At 50.2% G+C, this 18,215-nt stretch overlaps 1 protein-coding gene across 1 annotated transcript in view; it reads right to left on the bottom strand.

The window, feature by feature from the left end:
- The window catches only part of GRIK4 (glutamate ionotropic receptor kainate type subunit 4), a 305,096-nt gene that overhangs the window by 18,708 nt on the left and 268,173 nt on the right, over positions 1-18,215 (bottom strand). The window contains exons 14-17 of the mRNA XM_047878295.1: positions 13,487-13,596; positions 9,347-9,520; positions 5,592-5,757; positions 3,842-4,067 (exon numbers count right to left, since the gene is read on the bottom strand). Coding sequence (XP_047734251.1) covers positions 3,842-4,067; positions 5,592-5,757; positions 9,347-9,520; positions 13,487-13,596 — 676 coding nt within the window. The remainder of the gene's footprint in view (positions 1-3,841; positions 4,068-5,591; positions 5,758-9,346; positions 9,521-13,486; positions 13,597-18,215) is intronic.

Raw genomic sequence — 18,215 nt, 5'->3', positions numbered from 1 at the left:
CCAGTAGACCTCCTTACCAGTTTTCCTACCTAACATCAGGAGAAGAGAAACAGAGGTGGTGGGGGGCCCTGCAGGAGCATGGCTCTCCCCTCTGCTTGTTCTGAGGACCCTCCGTGCAGAGGAGGGCGTTCCGGCTTCATGCAGGGCACTTGGGCCTTCCTACTTTCCTTCTCTCTATGCTGACTGGCCTGTTCAGCCCATGGCCAAGAACCCAGTGTGGGTCAAGTTGAAGCTTTTCAGACAGTGGTGTGGCCCTACTCACCCACCACTTTCTACTAAGGTTACCCAGCCTGCCCACTGACACCCAGGAAGCTGGCTGCAAGACATCCCGTCTGCCTCCTCCAGGTGGGAAATCTGTGCCATAAACTTCTCCCTTGGTCACTTGCCTGTCTTCTACTTTATCTACATTAATTCTCAGGCACTTGCAACTCTTGCTACATTACCCCTGACAACTGTTTACCCAGAGCAGCCTCCAGTGAGAGAAGCATCACCCCAGAGTGTGACGGAAGCCACCTCTCATCTGTGTGCAGCATCCGGTCACCAGCCACCCCAAACTTCCCACCTGCCTGCTGAGTGGCCGACAACCCCCCGTCCCCATCCATCACTCTGTGCACACCGCTCCTCCCTCTGTCCTCAAACAGAAGGCTTCTGTTCAGTGCAATTCCTTTTTAATTTTTCTAATGGAATATGGTCAAGGAGCTTTGGTTCTGCAATTTGGCTTTAATCACAAAAATAGGCTTAAATGAGACCGTGGAAAGCTCAATGTCCCAGCACAAGCTGAGGCCGGAGATCATAGAGAAAAGGCTGCCAAGAGGCTGGAAACCAACTAAGCTGCTCAGTTTTCTTGCTCAAGCTCTGTGAAGGCCTGATGTGGACAGAGGCCTCGGGGCGGGGGTGGTGGGGGAGGGCTATGATGAAGGATGGAGGCAAAAGCTCAGAACAAGTAGATTTGTGCTCTCAAACCATCACAGGCACGGGAATGACCTGGGGATCTGACTGACCCGCCGGCTCTCATTCTGTGGGTCTGGGGTGGGGCCTGAGATTGCGCATTCCTAACAAGCTCCAAGGGGATGCCCCGCTGCTGGGCCACAGACCGCCCTTTGACAGGCAAGGAACTAGATCAGCTCCCAGATCTCTTTGGACTCTGACAGCCCATGACACCACAGATGGAACCTTCCCTACTGGGGATACAACCACGCTTGGGCAGGTAAACCCCAAGCCCGCAGCACAGAACATGTCTATGCAACTTATGTGGGCAAACATCGAGAGCGCCCACGTATAGTAGGTACTTAACACACTCGTGCAGTGGATGGCTACTCGAACTAACAGATGGTGCTAGGTGGTGAGACTAATGAACATTCCAGGTTTACAGACGACTGTCCAGCCCAGCCAGGCATTTCTAGCATTTCCAACCCAACCTCAGTGGCACACCAGGGGCCTTGAGAAAGGATTATTCTGTTTATTCCACATTTGCCTACTTTGCTCCTAAACCACTTGACTAATTGTCCATCTCATTCCTTGTACTGTTTCTCTTCATTTCCCTCGGTCCCACCACATTGCTTATTCTCTGGTTATGCCCTTACCTCCCGCATAAGAATGACACACATGCTTTCTTGGACGTGACCTCAACTCAGATAAGTTCTGGCTCATCAGTGGGTGGTGCGGTGCCCTTCTCAGCCTGATCTGAGAACCCGGACAAGCCCGTACCTCACTTCCCCACCTATCCCGTCTTGTCGAGCTGGTGGGACCCCTCCGGCAACATGGTCCAGTAAGCGAAGCACTGAATTTGGAGACAGGCTCAAACCCAGCTCCTCTACTGACTCTGTGACCTTGGACAAGAAACTTGCCAGCTCTGAATCTCAGTTCTCTCCTCTAGAGTGGGAAGGACCACATCTAACTCACAGGTGGGATGACGTGTGAAAATAGCATCACGATAGGGGCGCTTGGGTGGCTCAGTCGGTTAAGCATCCGACGTCGGCTCAGGTCATGATTTCAAGGTTTGTGAGGTCAAGTCCCGCATCGGGCTCTGTGCTGGCAACTCAAGAGCCTGGAGCCTGCTTTAGATTCTGTGTCTCCCTCAATCTCTGCCCCTGTCCTGCTCACACTCTGTCTCTGTCTCTCAAGAAGTCAATAAACATTAAAAAAAATAATAAAAAGAAATAAAAAGAAAAAAAAGAAAATAGCATCACGTCAGACATAGAATAAATGCGTTTCCTTCCCTTTTTCCTTCGTCATTGATAAAAATTTCTAGAGTTGGTCCGCTTTAGGTCGACCCTCTAATAGGTGTGTTCCACGAAAACTTTGGAAGCATTTGACATTTCAGCTAAATTTCTTAAATTGCTGGAGTATTATCAAGGTGCATCTTACATTTGTTTTGTGGTTTACTCCACCATCTTGAAATAAAATGTAAGCCCATACATTTCTCAAAGGGGCCCGTAATTTGCATATTAATGAACATCAATGAAATATGATGGTAAGAAGGGAGTACGTGGGTTTTCAAGGGCCCCGAGTGAGGCGTCTAGTTTATAGAATTCGTGGTATCAGAATTCACAGAGTTCGAAGATGAACCGTATCATTGCCTACAGTCACTGGTTTAGTTTCTAATCAGTGTTTAAGGAGTCATCTGCTTTTATCAAATAACACAAGGGACTATGGAAAAAATGGGGAGGGCACCAGTGTTCCTCCTGAACAGGCTAAGCATGAGACACTGTAGTAAGGCACTTGACTGGATTATTAGGCTTATCCCTCAGTTGCCCCAGTTTACAGAATAACTGAGATTCAGAGAGCTTAAATAACCTATCTGAGGTCCCACAGGCCAGAGCCAGGTGCATTCCCAGGTCTGCCTGACTCCAAAACCATGCTTTTCACATTCCACAGGTATATAGTGAAACCTACAGGGTTCTGAGTTAGGTAAAGATCAAGAGAAGGCATGTGTAAGGTAACAGCAAAGTTGTGTATACTGTATATTGATCTCCCCACATTGGTCTGACGGCCTCAGTTCCTGCCTTTCCCTCTGCTGCCTTGTACAGGACAACCTCCTATAAGAAGAGTGTTGGGCGAGGACAGCCCTATACAGCATGGCTTTCAGCGGTAGGTGGGGGAAGGGTCCATGTCCCAAGCATCTGGGGAACATTTTCAGATTCCCTCTTCAATCCAAAAAGCCGGTCAACGTGTTCCCTCTCATCTTCCAGTTGAGGTACTATCAAGGCGTGAATATCCTTTAGAAAACACAGCTGGGATACCTTTCTGGAAGCCAAACATCCCTACCTTGGTATAAAACACTGGAAGGTACACAGCTAAATACAGAGTTCCACTACCTATTCTCAATTACCTACGCTGATTTGGAGTAGATGGGTCCACGAGACCCACAAATGATTTGGAAGCTACTCCATCTATCATGTCAGTCTCCGTCTGCAATAAGCCTTTCACCAGGGACACTAGCAGCAAAATTCATGGAGCTTCACCATTTCTTCCTTCTCCTTCCCACTGCTAGTAGAGAGACCCTCAAAACGGATATGGCCAAAGGGCAGGAAGCAGGAGGAGGGAGAAGAAAAGCCCTAAAGAATCCACCGAGGGCATCAACCTGCCCTTTAGTAATTCATCAACTACTAACAAATCGATAGCTAGCCCTTCAATAACTAAAGATTGAGAACTGATCACTGATTAGTGGAAGTATGGGGGTTTGCTTATTATTATTTTAACCTGGAAAATGCCCACCTAAAGTCCCTGTTAAGTGGTTCTAGAACGGGGTTGTCAAATTCAATGTTGCATTCAGTGGTCCTAGCTACTCTGACCCTGCCTGGATGGAGCTACCCAAAGAGGCTGGTCCTCTCCTGCATACCGACTGGCATGCCAATCCCATAGCCCTTGGTGTCCAGCAGGCCCCCAATCTGAGTGAGGTTGCAGTTTCGCTGCCGGTAGTACTCATTCATGGTAGATTCCAGAAGGAAGGCGTAGTTGGAATTCAACACCCTGGCGATCCCCTCCTCTGTGCTCTTCACAAACACACTTGGTTGCTTAGAATACATGTAATTCCACATGCGCTGGTAGGTCTGATAGCGGGAATTCTGGGAAAAGAACACACGGAAGCAGGCTTAGGAAAAGAGGAAGGAAATCTTGGGCACGTTGTCAGCGTGGAGCCTGATGTGGGGCTCGCGCTCACAAACTGGGAGATCATGACCTGAGCCAAAATCCAGAGTTGGACACTCGACCAACTGAGCCACCCAGTCACCCCAGGAAATGGTGGTTTTAAAAGGGAGGGAATCAAAGTAGACCTTAAAATCCTGGCCCCTTTATTACTCAACCCCCTCATTCTATTCAATAATCTTTTCACTTTTCATCTCTCAACTGCCACCGCATCACGGCAGGAGGCGGGGATTGTGCTTACGATAAACTTTTACAGAAAAGCAAGGAAAGAACAGGGTCCTAAGGCACTATAAACTCTGTCTATTGGTTTGATCATTGGTTTTGCCCCATCTACCCTTGAGAGGTCTACCACTGCCAACCTCCATGTTCTGATAGAATTAAGAACGGAAATTCTGGAACTATCCTTTGCTGTCCTTCAGGCTGGAGGTGGTGGATTCAGGTTCATCAGGACGTCTAAAGACACCATCTGAAGGAAGAGTGCCAGCTATTTTCTGTTGATCCTAAACCAACTTGTCAATCACATATCCAGGACTGGCTTCTCTTTTACAAATAAGAACAAGGCCGAGAGAGTTCTGGGGGTCTATCCACACCTGGGTTTGCATGATGCCTTCAGTGGTTATGGGGCCAATAGACACTGAGACTGTCTAGGAAACAGAAAACTGAAGGCCTTGGACCTGTGTCCTGTGAAAATGGACTTCTTGGGCGGTAGGTTGGTTAGACACCTATTAACTGCAGGGTAAGTCTGCTTTCTTAGAGATCCCGAAGCATATGAAAACTGCTCCTCTTGTCTGGCCCAGATCTGCCAGTCTTGGTGATCAGTCACTTGGTTTGTTGGCTAATACACAACTGTGGCAAGGTCTTCTCCAGAGCCTTGCAAGGAAACCTCAAAGCCAACAGGGTCCCAATCTGACACCTGTCTAGTTTGGGATATATGCAATCAGTTCATACTCATCTTCGTGTTCCTTATACTTCAGACATTTGTGTAGTGTTCTAAACTTGCTTTATGTAAGTACTGGCGATAAAATTTAACCCACTTAACCAAACTTAAATGTATACGTTAGCCTCAACCTATGCAGTAGTAGAAATAAAAGTACAGGTTAGATTCGCTGCATTTACGTGTATTTTTCTAATCTCCACTAAAACAAATATGAAACTATTGCCATTCAAAGATAGTTTCAACACGTTATGCTTAAAAGCATCTCGACTCCCACTAACGGTTCTTGCACAACACTTTTGGAGGCTGAAATTAACCCCAAAGTGCTTTGGGGACCTCATTCCAGGGGTATTTTGCAGAAGGGGGGGGAAACGAGCCCCAAGTGAATCTCCAAACTAGACGTTCAAAAGAGATAATGGGATGAGGATTGATGTTTTTATCTCTAGAGGACAAACATCTCAACTTTATCCTGCCCAATTCCCCATGTTGGTGAGCAACCAAATGGGTTTACTTGGAAGAAGGTCATGCTGGAGCCTCCGTGAATTGTGCCATACTCAATGGCGGTCTGGTCAGCCAGGTCATCCACTGACTCAATGGGCACATCCATGCGTTGCACAGTCAGGAAGGCTGCGAGGTTGGCCGTGTAGGATGAGATGATGATCAGCGTGAATGCCCACCTATGTAGGAAAAGACGAGGAAGTCATCGTTGCCCAGGCACGCCCAGGAGTCTTAGCCCCTGTCCCCAGTCCTGCTGCGACATAGGAGAGACCAGGTGTCCCTCTTTGGAAGGAGCTCCCAGCTCAGTCGGGGTCAGTGGGGGAAGAGAAAGGAGGCAGGGCATATGATGTCAACAGAAATGAATCGGGTGTGTGAGGTTGCTTGGGAGACCATTAATTTTTTTTTTTTTCTTATTTCCAAAAGGAGGTGGTTCTTGGGTTGCTATTCAAAAGAGGTGTGTCCATGCACATGAGACTGTCCAGAAGACCGTGAGAAATGAGATAGGGAATGAGCTAAGGGTGCCGGCTCTGGGGGCTCTGTTTAGAACCCGAGCTTGGTCGGCTGCCCCTGTCCTCTCATGATGCGGTCAACCATCAGATGAGCATCAACCGTGTACTGAGCACCTGCCCTGAGCCACAGACACGATCTCATGTACCCCCTACAACGAAAGGAGGCAAAATTCTTATCCCAATTTTGCTGATGAGAAACTTGCCAAGTAACACAGTGATACATCTATATTTTAAAACCAGTCCTACAAAACCAGACACCCTTTGAGATTAACTGGTGACAGGCACCTTTGAAGTGCTAAGAAGCTGGAATTAGAAACTACCCTTACAATGGGCAAGCTATTTCAAAACAGAAGAGTGTTTTATTGGGTAGAGCAAACTCATTTAAAATTAGAATAATTTTGCAAGTCAGGCGGTATACATGTTAAAGGCGTTAAAACTAGTTTGTTCACTTAAGTAGGTTAAATAAGCCCTCTGCCATCTGGTCAGCAGTGTGGATCTGCATCCCAATCCATTTGTTTATGGGAATTCAAAGACATATCCAAGCACAAGTGAGGCTGGATAATCACAAATTCGGAATTAGTGGAGTCTGAATTAATGAGGCTTTAGTCATTATGAAGACATTGCCAACTAAAGCGTAGCGTTTGCCACAGGATTCAGAGGCCAGCAGCTTCCAGGAGACTTTTAAGAGTGGGAAGTCCCATTGTCTCCTTGGCCTCTGTGTCCAAGGACCCCTGCTGGTGGCCTCCCAGATGTGAAGTGACAGGGGCATCTGCCGACTCAGTGGGTGCATCCGTATGCCAGACCACCAGTGAGGTGAGCTGGTTTAGTTCTGGCCTTGTTCCCCTCCCCCTGTGAGACCTTAGGGGAAAAGTCACATTCCTCCTCTGAGCTTGCCCGCTCAGGGAAAATAACGCCTGCTCTGCGTGTCTTTGGAGAACTGTGAGATCAAACGATTGGTGACTAATAATCTGTAAAGGACCAGATGAATGTGAGATACAGAGAAATGCAGGGATAGACCCTTAAACCGAACATGGGATGACAACCATCTGGTCAACATCCCTATTTGTGACCTATAAGTGCCCGGCGTCCATCCATTCCTAAGACCTGCCTTCCTTGCTGCTGCCTCAGCTCATACACACTGCTGGAAGTTCTTTCTCGTGACCATCCCCCAGAGGAGGCCAGGGAGGTGGGGTGATCCATCCCTAGGTGGAGGCTGGCATTCTGAAGCTGTTTGTGCCCTGGCTAGTGCCGTGAGTTAGTGAGCCCTGGGTGTGGCCTTGAGCTCAGAGTTGGCTGGGGAAGTTCCCTCAGCCCCAGGGCTACACTCCAGCGTCTGTTCCACCCTGGGTGGCCATGTGTCTCTTTATGCCACTGGTCACAAGGGAATGGGTCAGAGAACAAAGTAGCTCAGGGCAAGCCTATCTTCTCTGCTGAGGAAGCAAATCACACACTCTCTCCAGAAGGGTCAGGGGAGCCCTGCTCCCGTGTGAAAGGGGCATCACTGGTTGCAAAGTTGGCATTCTTGTTAGCAACGTGGTATTTTCCGTCACTTGCTCTGGGCGAGGGCTCTAAGGGAGGCTGCGATGGCCCTGTCTTCTGACCTCACACTCCTGCAGGGAGCTGACCAAACTGAGGCCCTGATTTGATAACTCAGAACTCCGAGAGGCAGAGGGGCTCCCTAACAACTCAGGCACCCCCCCCCCCAACACACACACCCTCAGGAGTGGCGTAATGGAGCTCCCCTAGGACAGCTATTTAAAGTACTGGCGACCCTGTGGGCCAGGGCGGCACAGCCTGCAAGACTGGTGGCCCTCCCAAGCGCTCAGGCAGACGTTGTCTGCAGGAGGGAAGTCCTGGGGGTCAGGGATCTGACAGGTGGATGAACCTGACAATGGGGCCCTACATGCAGTGCATGGGAACACCCCCCTCTGGAAGGCAAAGCCCCAGGTAGAAAGAGATCAGAGTCTGCAGCTGACTTCTGTTGTCTGCAGGGCTTCTGTCCAGATTTCCAGGATTTTGAGGGAACTCTGTGATTTTCCCTGCCAAGACCGCCCCTTTTTCCCGGTGGAATGTTAAGCCGGGTTGTCCCCGTTGACCCACTTGGTGATTTCTGGGCACTATCTGGGAATGGGTGAGCACCTTGCCTAGATGTTTTAAATCCTACTGTATTTATCATTTAGCAGAGAAAACAAAAATCCCAGCTGCGTTTTCACCTCCCCATCGGCTCTAGTCCAGTGGTTCTGGTAAATGTCCAGGCACTGGTGTCCAAGGGTGAAAACACCACTTTTCCTTTGGTTTACACAGGCTGAGAAGGAGGGGAGAGAACCAGGGTTGGAAGTCCTATAGGCTGTGACAGCCAAACCCGACAGCGGGTTTTTACGTGAGGGTGGGGACCGGTACTCTGCAAATGTGCCTCTCTGTGCTACACGCACACACGCGCGCACACACGCGCACACACACACACATACACACACACACACACACACATATGTATGTCTGTTTCATTCCCCCCCATAATGCTCAAATAGCAGCTATGAGTCCACACATTTATGTATCATTTTCAAGTTTGCAAATTGCATTTCCATGCATCGAATCATTCGACCGTATTCTTTTCGCCCTGAACGAGCCAAGAGGAGAAGGGAGTTTCAGGCTGAGGCTGGCGAACTGCCCGTGTGGACGGCTCCTGAGGTCCCGTCCGGCTCTGAGCCACTAAGAATTTGCCTTTCCCCACACCTGCCGAGGTGGACAGGTCAGGCAAGGCCCCAGAGCCGGGCGCAGAGGGACAAAGTTGGAGAAAGCTGGTAGAGGAGGAGAGATGTGACAGCCAGGTTTGAATTCTTCCAGCAGCCAAGCCCTGTTTCACACTCACATTTGCATAAATCTGCATATGCCTTGGCAGGCCCAGCCACCCAACCTCAGGTCATTTTCAGGTCAGCAAGTTACAATCGCTTTGCCTTTGCCATGGGCCTTACAAGGCTGTTTTCCACATCTCCTTTCCTGCCCTGGTTCCCCTCTGTATCCAAACCTCTGAGGCAGAGGGAAAGAGGAACCAGATAAGATGGCACAAAGTGTGCCCAACCCGGTGCTCCCAGGCCTTCTGAGCTGGCGGAATGCAACCCAGCTCCCTGCTAATCTGTTTTGAAAGGCAGAGCTCTCTGTGAGGTTCCTGCCTACCCGCAGCCAGAGCAGGGCTTATCTGAGGACTCCCTTGGTGTCCCCACCCCACTGGGCCTGGCCCCTTCTCTGCCCCGGATCTTACCAGACGCCACTGACACAGCGGGTGGATAAGGCTCGGGGGGCGATGGTGGACCCCTGCTGCATGAATCCCCCAACAGGAAACCAGAGGCTGTTGCCAAGGGAGTACTGATTCACCAGGAGGTTGCACCGGCCTTGGGCACAGGGGTGGGGGCTGTACCACTCGTAGGGGGTCAACCTGTGGGAGAAAAGGAACATAGACTAGTGCCAAGGAGGGTGGGCATGATGGAAAGTGCTGGAGTCAGTGGGAGCGGCTCTCCTTTCTGGCCTCGCCTCTGTGCTTCAGGACCTGGCCTGTGGCCTTGGGTAAGCCCCTTCCCTCTGCTGGACCTGGATTTTCCCAACCCCCAAATTGAGGGGGTTGGAGTATGTTGGCAGTTTTCAAACTGTTTTTCTTTCATCAAAAAAAAAATGGTTTTTTTTTTCCCAAATAAATTATGATGTGAACTCCAAATCTAGAATAAAGTGACTGGAAGCTGGGAGTGTCAGGGGTGGACAGCGGGGAGGCTCCGTTTTCCACACCCCCTAGTCCCCAAAGTGGTCACAGAGGGATCCCAGGGCCCCACAGAGCCAGTTAGAAAACTCTCAGCCTAGGGGCGCCTGGGTGGCTCAGTCGGTTAAGTGGCCGACTTCAGCTCAGGTCATGATCTCGCAGTCCGTGAGTTCGAGCCCCGCATCGGGCTCTGTGCTGACAGCTCAGAGCCTGGAGCCTGTTTCAGATTCTGTGTCTCCCTCTCTCTGACCCTCCCCCGTTCATGCTCTGTCTCTGTCTCAAAAATAAATAAACGTTAAAAGAAAAAATTTAAAAAAAAAGAAAAAAAAAACTCTCAGCCTAGAACAGCTTGTTCTTGAACAAGTTCTTGAACTTGTTCTTGAACTTTAAAGTTCTTGAACTTTAGCCTACATTGCAATCACCAAGAAGGCTTGTTAAAACTCAGACTGCTGATGGGGTGCCTGGGTGGTTCAGTTGGTTGAGAGTCCGGCTTCGGCTCAGGACATGATCTCACGGTCTGTGAGTTCGAGCCCCACATCGGGCTCTGTGCTGGCAGCTCAGAGCCTGGAGCCTGCTTCGGATTCTGCGTCCCCCTCTCTCTTTGCCCCTCCCCCACTCATGCTCTGTCTCTGTCTCAGAAATAAACATTAAAAAAAAAATTTTTAAAACAAAAACAAACAAGCACAGACTGCTGGGCTGGGCCCCTGATGCTCCTGATTCAGTAAGTCTGGGTGAGGCCTAAGAATATGCAAGTTCTTCCGTGACGTAGATGCCACTGGTCCAGGGACCACGCTGAGAAACACTGGCCTAGACCGTCCCTTGGGCCGAGGGTCTCCACCCTGTTTCTGTTTCAGACTCACCTGGGAGCGTTGAAAGAAATGTCAAAGACGAGATTCTGCTCCCAGAGGTTCTGATTTACTTTGTCCAGGTGGAGCCTGAGCATCAGTATTTTTTAAAGCCCCCCAGGTCAGTGTGATGGGCACACGGGGTTGAGAAGGGCTGCTCTAAGCTCCTTGCCCCCACCTTCCCTCCCTGATGCCCAGAACACCCCGTCTTCCTGCCCACCAGACGCACGCCTTCCCTCCTCTGCTCAGTGGCCCTGGCCGGTCGCCCACGCAAAGCATCCCAGCTCTGACGAGAGAGATGTGTCTGGGCGTGTGCCGAGCAGGGCAGGCACCGTGTGCTCACAGGGTACTATTCGCATCACTGGTCTTCCTGTCCCTCCCCCAGCCTCGTCAGCACGCACTCTACAGTGGCTCGCCCACATTTGCACTGCCGCCTCTTGTTCCTGAATATGATGCCAGCGTGTCATCGTTGGCCCGCGTCCTGACATGTGCTCCTTCTCTCTGTGGCCTACGGAGCTGGCTTGCGCTCGGTGGTTCCCAAGCCTACAGGCCACTGGAAGTGAGCTCCAAAAATACAGATTCCCCGGCCCCGTCCCTAGAGGTGCTGAGATGATCGGACCTGGGAATCAAACTTTTTAAAAGCTCCCTGTCTGACTCGGATATCAGCTGGCTTGGGAACGGCTGCCGTAGATCAGTGGTTTCCAAACATTTCTTTTCACCTCTAAAATCTTACCCAGCAGTACAGTAGCTCAAGAGATAAAAGCAGAACTGGTTTGGATGAAGAGGAGTTGAGGTTCCAGAGCTCAGGCTTCTTCTCACCTCCAGAGTCTCTGGTGCCTCCCAAGAGCCTTCCTGCCCTATGGAACCCTATTTGAAAACCAGTACCTACCTCAGGTCGGTAAATTATCCTATGTACACACACACACACACACACACACACACACACACACACAAGGTGGTATAATCAGACCTTTAGTACATTTTTTTGGTTAATTTTTTTGTTAATGCTGGATCCTGGGGGTAGTGAGTGAGAGTGTGTGTGTGTGTGTGTGTGTGCGCACGCGTGTGTGCGTGCGTGCGCGTCTAGGGCAGGGAAGGAGGGTTGTTGAAGCCCCTGGGGCTGGTTGAAAAGCTTTAGGCTGCAGTGGGCATGGGGAAGCGGGCTTATATGTCTGTATATCTAGGAACCAAGCCCTAAGACTATTTCCAGGGCCTTCAGGGTCCCTCGAGAGCTGTGGCTGGCTCCCCACAGGGGCTCAATTGAAGGGGGCAAGAATGGATTTCAGAGAGGTGGAGCCAGGGCTCACGCAGACAGCTTCCTAAAAGCTGCAGCACACAGTGCGGTGGAGTGGAGAGGGAAAGTGTCACGCAGCGTGCCAACCCCCTGCGTGTCTCGTCCGTTGTCACTGACAACAGATCCTTGATAGTGGCAATGCCTACAGGCCCAAGAGGGTAGATGAGTGGTACACAGCAGCCTTTGAAGACTACTGGCTTGTAAGCAAGGCCTTCCTCTGTCTGGCTGGATCTCACGGGTTCAGGATGACTTTAGCCAACTTGGCTTTGATCTCCACTGGAAGAGGCACAGGCTGGGTGATAGAATACTCCCTGGGCAGGCTGGGGGCTGCCCTGGGGGTTAAGCACTCCGCTGTCCCTTGGGGCTCCGTGTTCCAACTGGAGAGAGCACATGCTCTCCCTGAGCCACTGAGCAGACATGCCCTTGGGGAAGACCCTGCCAGGCAGAGTTGGGACATACGCTAGAATCATCTGGCCCCGCCACTGTGGCCCTGAGGCAAAGGAGACTGCTATGGAGGCAGCTGGAACAGAGTCACTTGCCAGTTCCCTTGAAGCTCATCCTGTGGTTCTCTGCTCCTAGGTAACAGCCCTTTCTGGTCCCCCACTATGGTCAGCTGAGCACTGAGCAGGGAGCTGGGATTCTGAATGAGTGACCTGTGAACCACAAGGGCTTGTTCTGTTTCCGGATAGGTAAGCTGGCTCTCCTGAAGCCCAGGCTGATCCAACGGCCCAGCCCCAGAGAGAAACAACCCTCTCTGTGCACATTCATGGGCGGCCTTAGCCACGGGATGCTCTCAGGTTCTTCTGTAGGCCCAGGGATAGTTTCTATTTCTAGCGAGAGGGGAGGGATTAATTGTCGCCAACCCCTGATCTGGACCAATTGTCTCAACTCAACACAACTTGCAAATGCCTCTCTCCAACCCGTCCTCCTGTCGTGTACCACCCTCCATGGCTCCCATTCACCAAGGCAGCTGTGTTTTCACTGGCAGATCCAGGCTAGGGGATGGGCCAGGCCCTCTCCAGAGGGAACCTCCTCCTTTGCCCATGCCACGAGGCCTCTGGTCCCCTCACTCTGGATTCACAGGCTCTGTTTCTTGTCACTTAGCACTCTGCAGCAGATCCTGGTGAGGTCTGATGCCAGGACAGCCAAATGCATAGTGATCAATCCTGTCTCCCTCCTCCCCACCACTCTCTCTCCCCAAGCCCCCACCCCCCCCACAAGCAGGGGGCCCAGAGATGGGGGGGAAGAGGAAGGGGAAGAGGAGGGATGCAGAAGCAAATTCAGACAAGCTCACCTGTCTTCACCATGCACATTAGGGAACATGTGCATGTAGGTGGGGGAACGGGTAGTGCCAGTTGGACAGCAGGGCAGAGGACAGGTCGGGTCCTGAGTCCCTCTCCTACCCCCTCCTGTGTGGTGCCAAGGTGTCCTGCTCCCCACCCCTCCCATGCAGTTCTCCGCAGCGGACGCGAGGTGGCGGTGTGAGGACAGGGACTGGGAGAGGAGCGTTACCGAGCCACCAGGAAGAGGACGCAGCTGACGGCCAGATAGGCTAGAAGCATGAAGAGCCAGACGCCTGGAGAAAATGGGTCCAGGAAGGAGAAATAGCCAGGTTTTCGCCCCTGGAAATGGAGACAAAACCAAGATTCACCATACACATTCAGTCAGGATGGCCCTTGGCAGGGCAGGGCAGGGCGGAGGGTATGGGGAGTGCGGGTCTGGCCCCAGATGGCATTGCATCGGGTTCTGGGTGACCGGTTTCAATGGCACTGGGACCCAAGGTGCAGAGGGGCTACTCCAAGATCTATTCAGCCCTGACCTCAGCAGATGAAACAAAGGAACAGCTGGAGGCATGTCACTTCCTAGGTTGAGGAAGGCTTTGTGCTGGGCAAGTGGAACAGCGCTCAGCGTCCCCTACCCACTGCCCTGTGTCCCCCCCCCCCCGCCCCCGGGGACGGCATGGCGGGCTCAGGGGCACCATAGAGCCACTGGTGTCTGTGGTGGAGTACAACAGCACCCCTCTCGGACTCTCACGTCTTTCTCATGAGGATGCTAACGTGACAGTCCCCTTGATGTTTTTGTTTGCGGGCTGATCTCACACCGAGTGAGATTTCTCCTGTAAACCTCAGGACGGTGCCATGAGGCAGATTATTATGTTCATTTTACTAGCGAAGAAACCCAAAGCCAAGGGCAGTCAAGAGATGTGTCCAAGGTTACACAGCTGAGGAGTGGAAGAGTGGAGTCTCAAATGCATGCCTTCTGACACACAGCTCAGGGCTCTTAGCATAATGCTGTGGGGAAATGTGGGCTGTCCCCAGCCCAGGGATGTGCCTGGCCAGAGTCAGAGGCGACAGTGGATGGAGCCAGGAACAGACACCTGGCCACCAAGCTCCCAGACATTTTTCTGGAGGAGAGCAAACTGGAATGAGCTGTCTGCAGCTGTGTGGTCTTGGACGAGTGCACACCTTTCTCAGGTCTTGGTTGGAGGTACCTTAAATCAAAGGTGACACACTGGTGGCTTACTACAGACAGCCCTCCCCTAATCTGTCTACCCTGCAATGTTTACCTATTCTGTATCCGTTGCTAACATTACATGATTGGGAGATGTCATGTAAAAATCCAGGTGTCTGGCTTTTTCTTTCTTTGTTTTTTTTCCAGCAAAATGGGGCTTTCTAGAAACACTGGGCCCACCTTGTCAACTGGCTGGAGCTCAGTGGTGGTTGCCCCCTCTACATATGGCCTGCTCTCTCCAGCTCGTCTTTCTCTCTGTCCTTCCATACTGCTGCGGTTTCTCTGGGCAAACAGACATGAATTCTAGTGCCCTGTCGCTCATGACTACTTCCTTCGGTGTCTCTCAATTGAGAAATACCCAGGGGGGAGAAATCTTTCATTGTTGCTTTCTGAATCTGAAACCCCATTAGATGCTCAGTGTCAGAAATCTATACCTGATTATATCACAACGAGTGAATCGAGAAAAATGACAGCACTATTTAAAGCTGCCATATTTGGTTATGGGTGATAAGGAATGACACACAGTCATGGGAAAAACTCCTGGAGACTCAAGTTATAAAACACAGAACACCACACAAACGAGGATCAAGACATAAACATAGCTCCACTGGAAATGTATCAGTCATGCTGGCAAGGGAACATCTGATTCTTCTTGCGATTGACTGACGCCAACCAAAGAGCAAGGAGGGGGCAGTTATTTGAGATTTGGGTCTGGGCGTCTACCGCCTTGGTCGGGGCTGAGCCCAAGCTGTTTAGGTGATGCCAAAGAGAAGTACGTTCCTTGCAGGCTCTGAACACCTGCTATTATTTATTTTTTTTTTCTACGCGGATGCATCAGAACACTTCCTTCCCCAAAGACATCTGAGTTACTGGTGCTTGGGGGCAAATCAGGTGTTATATGCCACGGGCATTTCTTCCGAATAACAGCTTTTCCTTCACCCAGAGATATATGATGGTGATACTTTCCTTCTGGAGAACTCAAAATGTTTCGCAATGTTCCCTTGATTTCAATACCCAGTCCTCTATATTGACAGATGGAAGAACTGAGACCCGGGGAGGTTAAGTGCCTTGCTCAAATCAGTGGTGATGCCTTCAATTTCTCCGGGGCTCGTTCGTCAAGCTGCGCCATAGAGATGCCACTTCTCTTTCATTCAGATGGCAGCTGTACCGCGTCTCCCTCTTCCTCCTTTATCTTTGCAACTTGCTCCAATAAACTCCCTAATTAATCTCACGCCTGCTCCCCAATGCCAGCAGGATCCCAACCTACTCCATCTCAACCCCTTAAAGTGTGCTTACACATTATTTATTTATACCCATCATCATTTATTTTGACTCTGTCACATTGATAGGCATTTGTATTGATTTATATCTGTCTCTGTTGACTGCGAGTTGGGCCGGTTGCTTCTGGGGACGATAGCCACTTTGGAGGCAGATAACTGATTATATCCAGTCTATGCCCCAACCATCTAGGACAGGCCAAGCCCCACGGACGGAGCTGAAAATCCAGATGGCACCAAAATTGAACTAGTTCCTTGACTTTTGTACCGTACTTCAGACTGACCACACCAGCGCCAGCACTCATGATGCTGTCTGATGGTGGGAAAGATTCAAGGGGCTGGTCACCAAATGATGGCAATCCCAGCATGGTAAGGCCCTTTGAATGTTAGCACAGGACCTGCAAAGTGGCCCTAAACTCCCCTTGCATGTTGAAAATCCCTCTTATCGGGGCGCTTGGGTGGCTCAGTCGGTTAAGCATCCGACTTCAGCTCAGGTCATGATCTCACAGTCTGTGAGTTCGAGCCCCGCGTCGGGCTCTGTGCTGGCAGCTCGGGGCCTGGAGCCTGCTTCGGATTCTGTGTCTCCCTCTCTCTCTCTCTCTCTGCCCCTCCCCTGTTCATGCTTGGTCTCTCTCTGTCTCAAAAATAAATAAAAACATTAAAAAAATAATTTTAAAGATACAGAAAATCCCTCTTATCCACAAAAACAACCTGATGAGTGATACTGAATTCTATGCGTACTAGAAGAAATGAATTATAGTCAGAATGCTGCTGCTCTCCCAGGGTCCGGAGCCAGATGCGTAAGGACACCAGAGCCAGGTGACTCAGGACAGGCAGTGAATTGAGACACAGACTCTGGAGCTAGCTTGCCCAGGACTGAGTCCCGGCTTTGCCACTTACAATCGAGTGACCCTGGACAGGTGACTTCACCTCTCTGGGCCTCCATTTCCTCTTTTGTAGCATGAAGGTAACAATAAAACCTACCTCAGGGGGTGGTTTTGAGAGCTAGATGAGTTAACGCACAGTAAGGGCTACATACGTGTTGGCTTCCCTCTAATGGTAGCCATGAGGGAAGGGGGAGGGAGGAGGCAGTAAGTGACAAAGGATGGAACTTCTTTTTATATTGATTCTTGCTCAGCGGACAAGAAATCCCTTTTTCTGTCTTGTAGTGACACACGCTAAAGATGCTTGGGGGGAGAATGCCACGTGGCCACAGTCACTTTCCATAACTCCTACTAGCATTCCTGTGCGTCACGATACATGAATCGTGAGGATTCGCCAGGGCTCTCCAGGGAAGCCATTAGCGCAATACCAGGCTCTCTTCTGGAAACATGGATTTTAGAAGCCAGTGATTCCAACCTTTGGAACTCAGTTCCGCCTCAGCCTTTCCGCCAAAGTCACAGAGTGGGTCAGACGTGTGGCAGGTTCTTCCGTGTTTCTGGAAGGGCTGTGTATCCCAGTCACCATTTCCTTAGTGGTGACATCACACAAATTAGTGACGCTGACTCTCTTCCTGCCCCCTCTGCTCTCCCCATGCCCTCCATGTGGTTTTGCCAGTCTTTAGAACTAAATGGCAGCATATTCAGAGTCTTCTTTCAACTACTGGCCGTGGTCAGCGGTCAATAAAAACTCTTTAGGGCTGAAGCGATAAAAGAACAAAGTCTCCATGTCTCCTGGAAGAGGCAGAAGAAGACGATTTCCTCTTGTCCCACCCTGGGAACCCATGGACAGCTTTCCTCAGTGTGTCTGCAATGGGCTGCCTTGATCATAGTTGGGCCTACCATGCACTTCCCACCCCTGAAGCCAAGAAGAAAAAAAAAAGCAAGCAATTAATCCCTCCTCACAAAAACTACCCACATGGGTTTGCTGCCTATGTAACCCACATACTAGCTTATCTATTTTCACTCTGCTGATTGGAAGTCTATGTGAGGAGACCTGAGTTCTAATCCTGGCACTGACCTTGACTTGCTGAGTGATTCTACACAAGCTGCTCAACATCTCTGGGTGCGATTTCCTTCTTCCAGAAGATGGGACCCAACAATCAACATGAAGGGGGAATGTGAGAATTACTACAGCAATGTTGATAAAACACCTTGAGCTTCTTGGGATAGGAACGCTCAATAAATAACCCATGTTAAAATGATCATATGCTCAGGAAACCATATTTCCATTATATGGGCTATCATGTTGCTTAGCTTTAAGGAACAGAACTCGATTCATTTTCTGTTTTCTTACAGCAGTGTATTAAGCAGTATTAGAAATGACTCACTGGTTTACTTAGCATTGTTCTCCATTTTTCTAGACAGTCTTTCCAAAATGAAACCGACCTTCTTGAAAACATGGGTAATATATCCAGCGAAAATGCTGGGCATTAATTTAATGTTGGCATTTATTTCTCTCTCACTTTTTAATTACTGTCTTTTTTTTTTTTTACTTTTCTTGACAGAGAAGAC

The sequence above is a fragment of the Prionailurus viverrinus genome, chromosome D1, assembly GCF_022837055.1.
Source record: "Prionailurus viverrinus isolate Anna chromosome D1, UM_Priviv_1.0, whole genome shotgun sequence".
NCBI classification, from domain to species: Eukaryota; Metazoa; Chordata; class Mammalia; order Carnivora; family Felidae; genus Prionailurus; species Prionailurus viverrinus.
The sequence above is the reverse complement of the archived record's forward strand: the minus strand, read 5'-3'. Positions and strand labels throughout refer to the sequence as shown.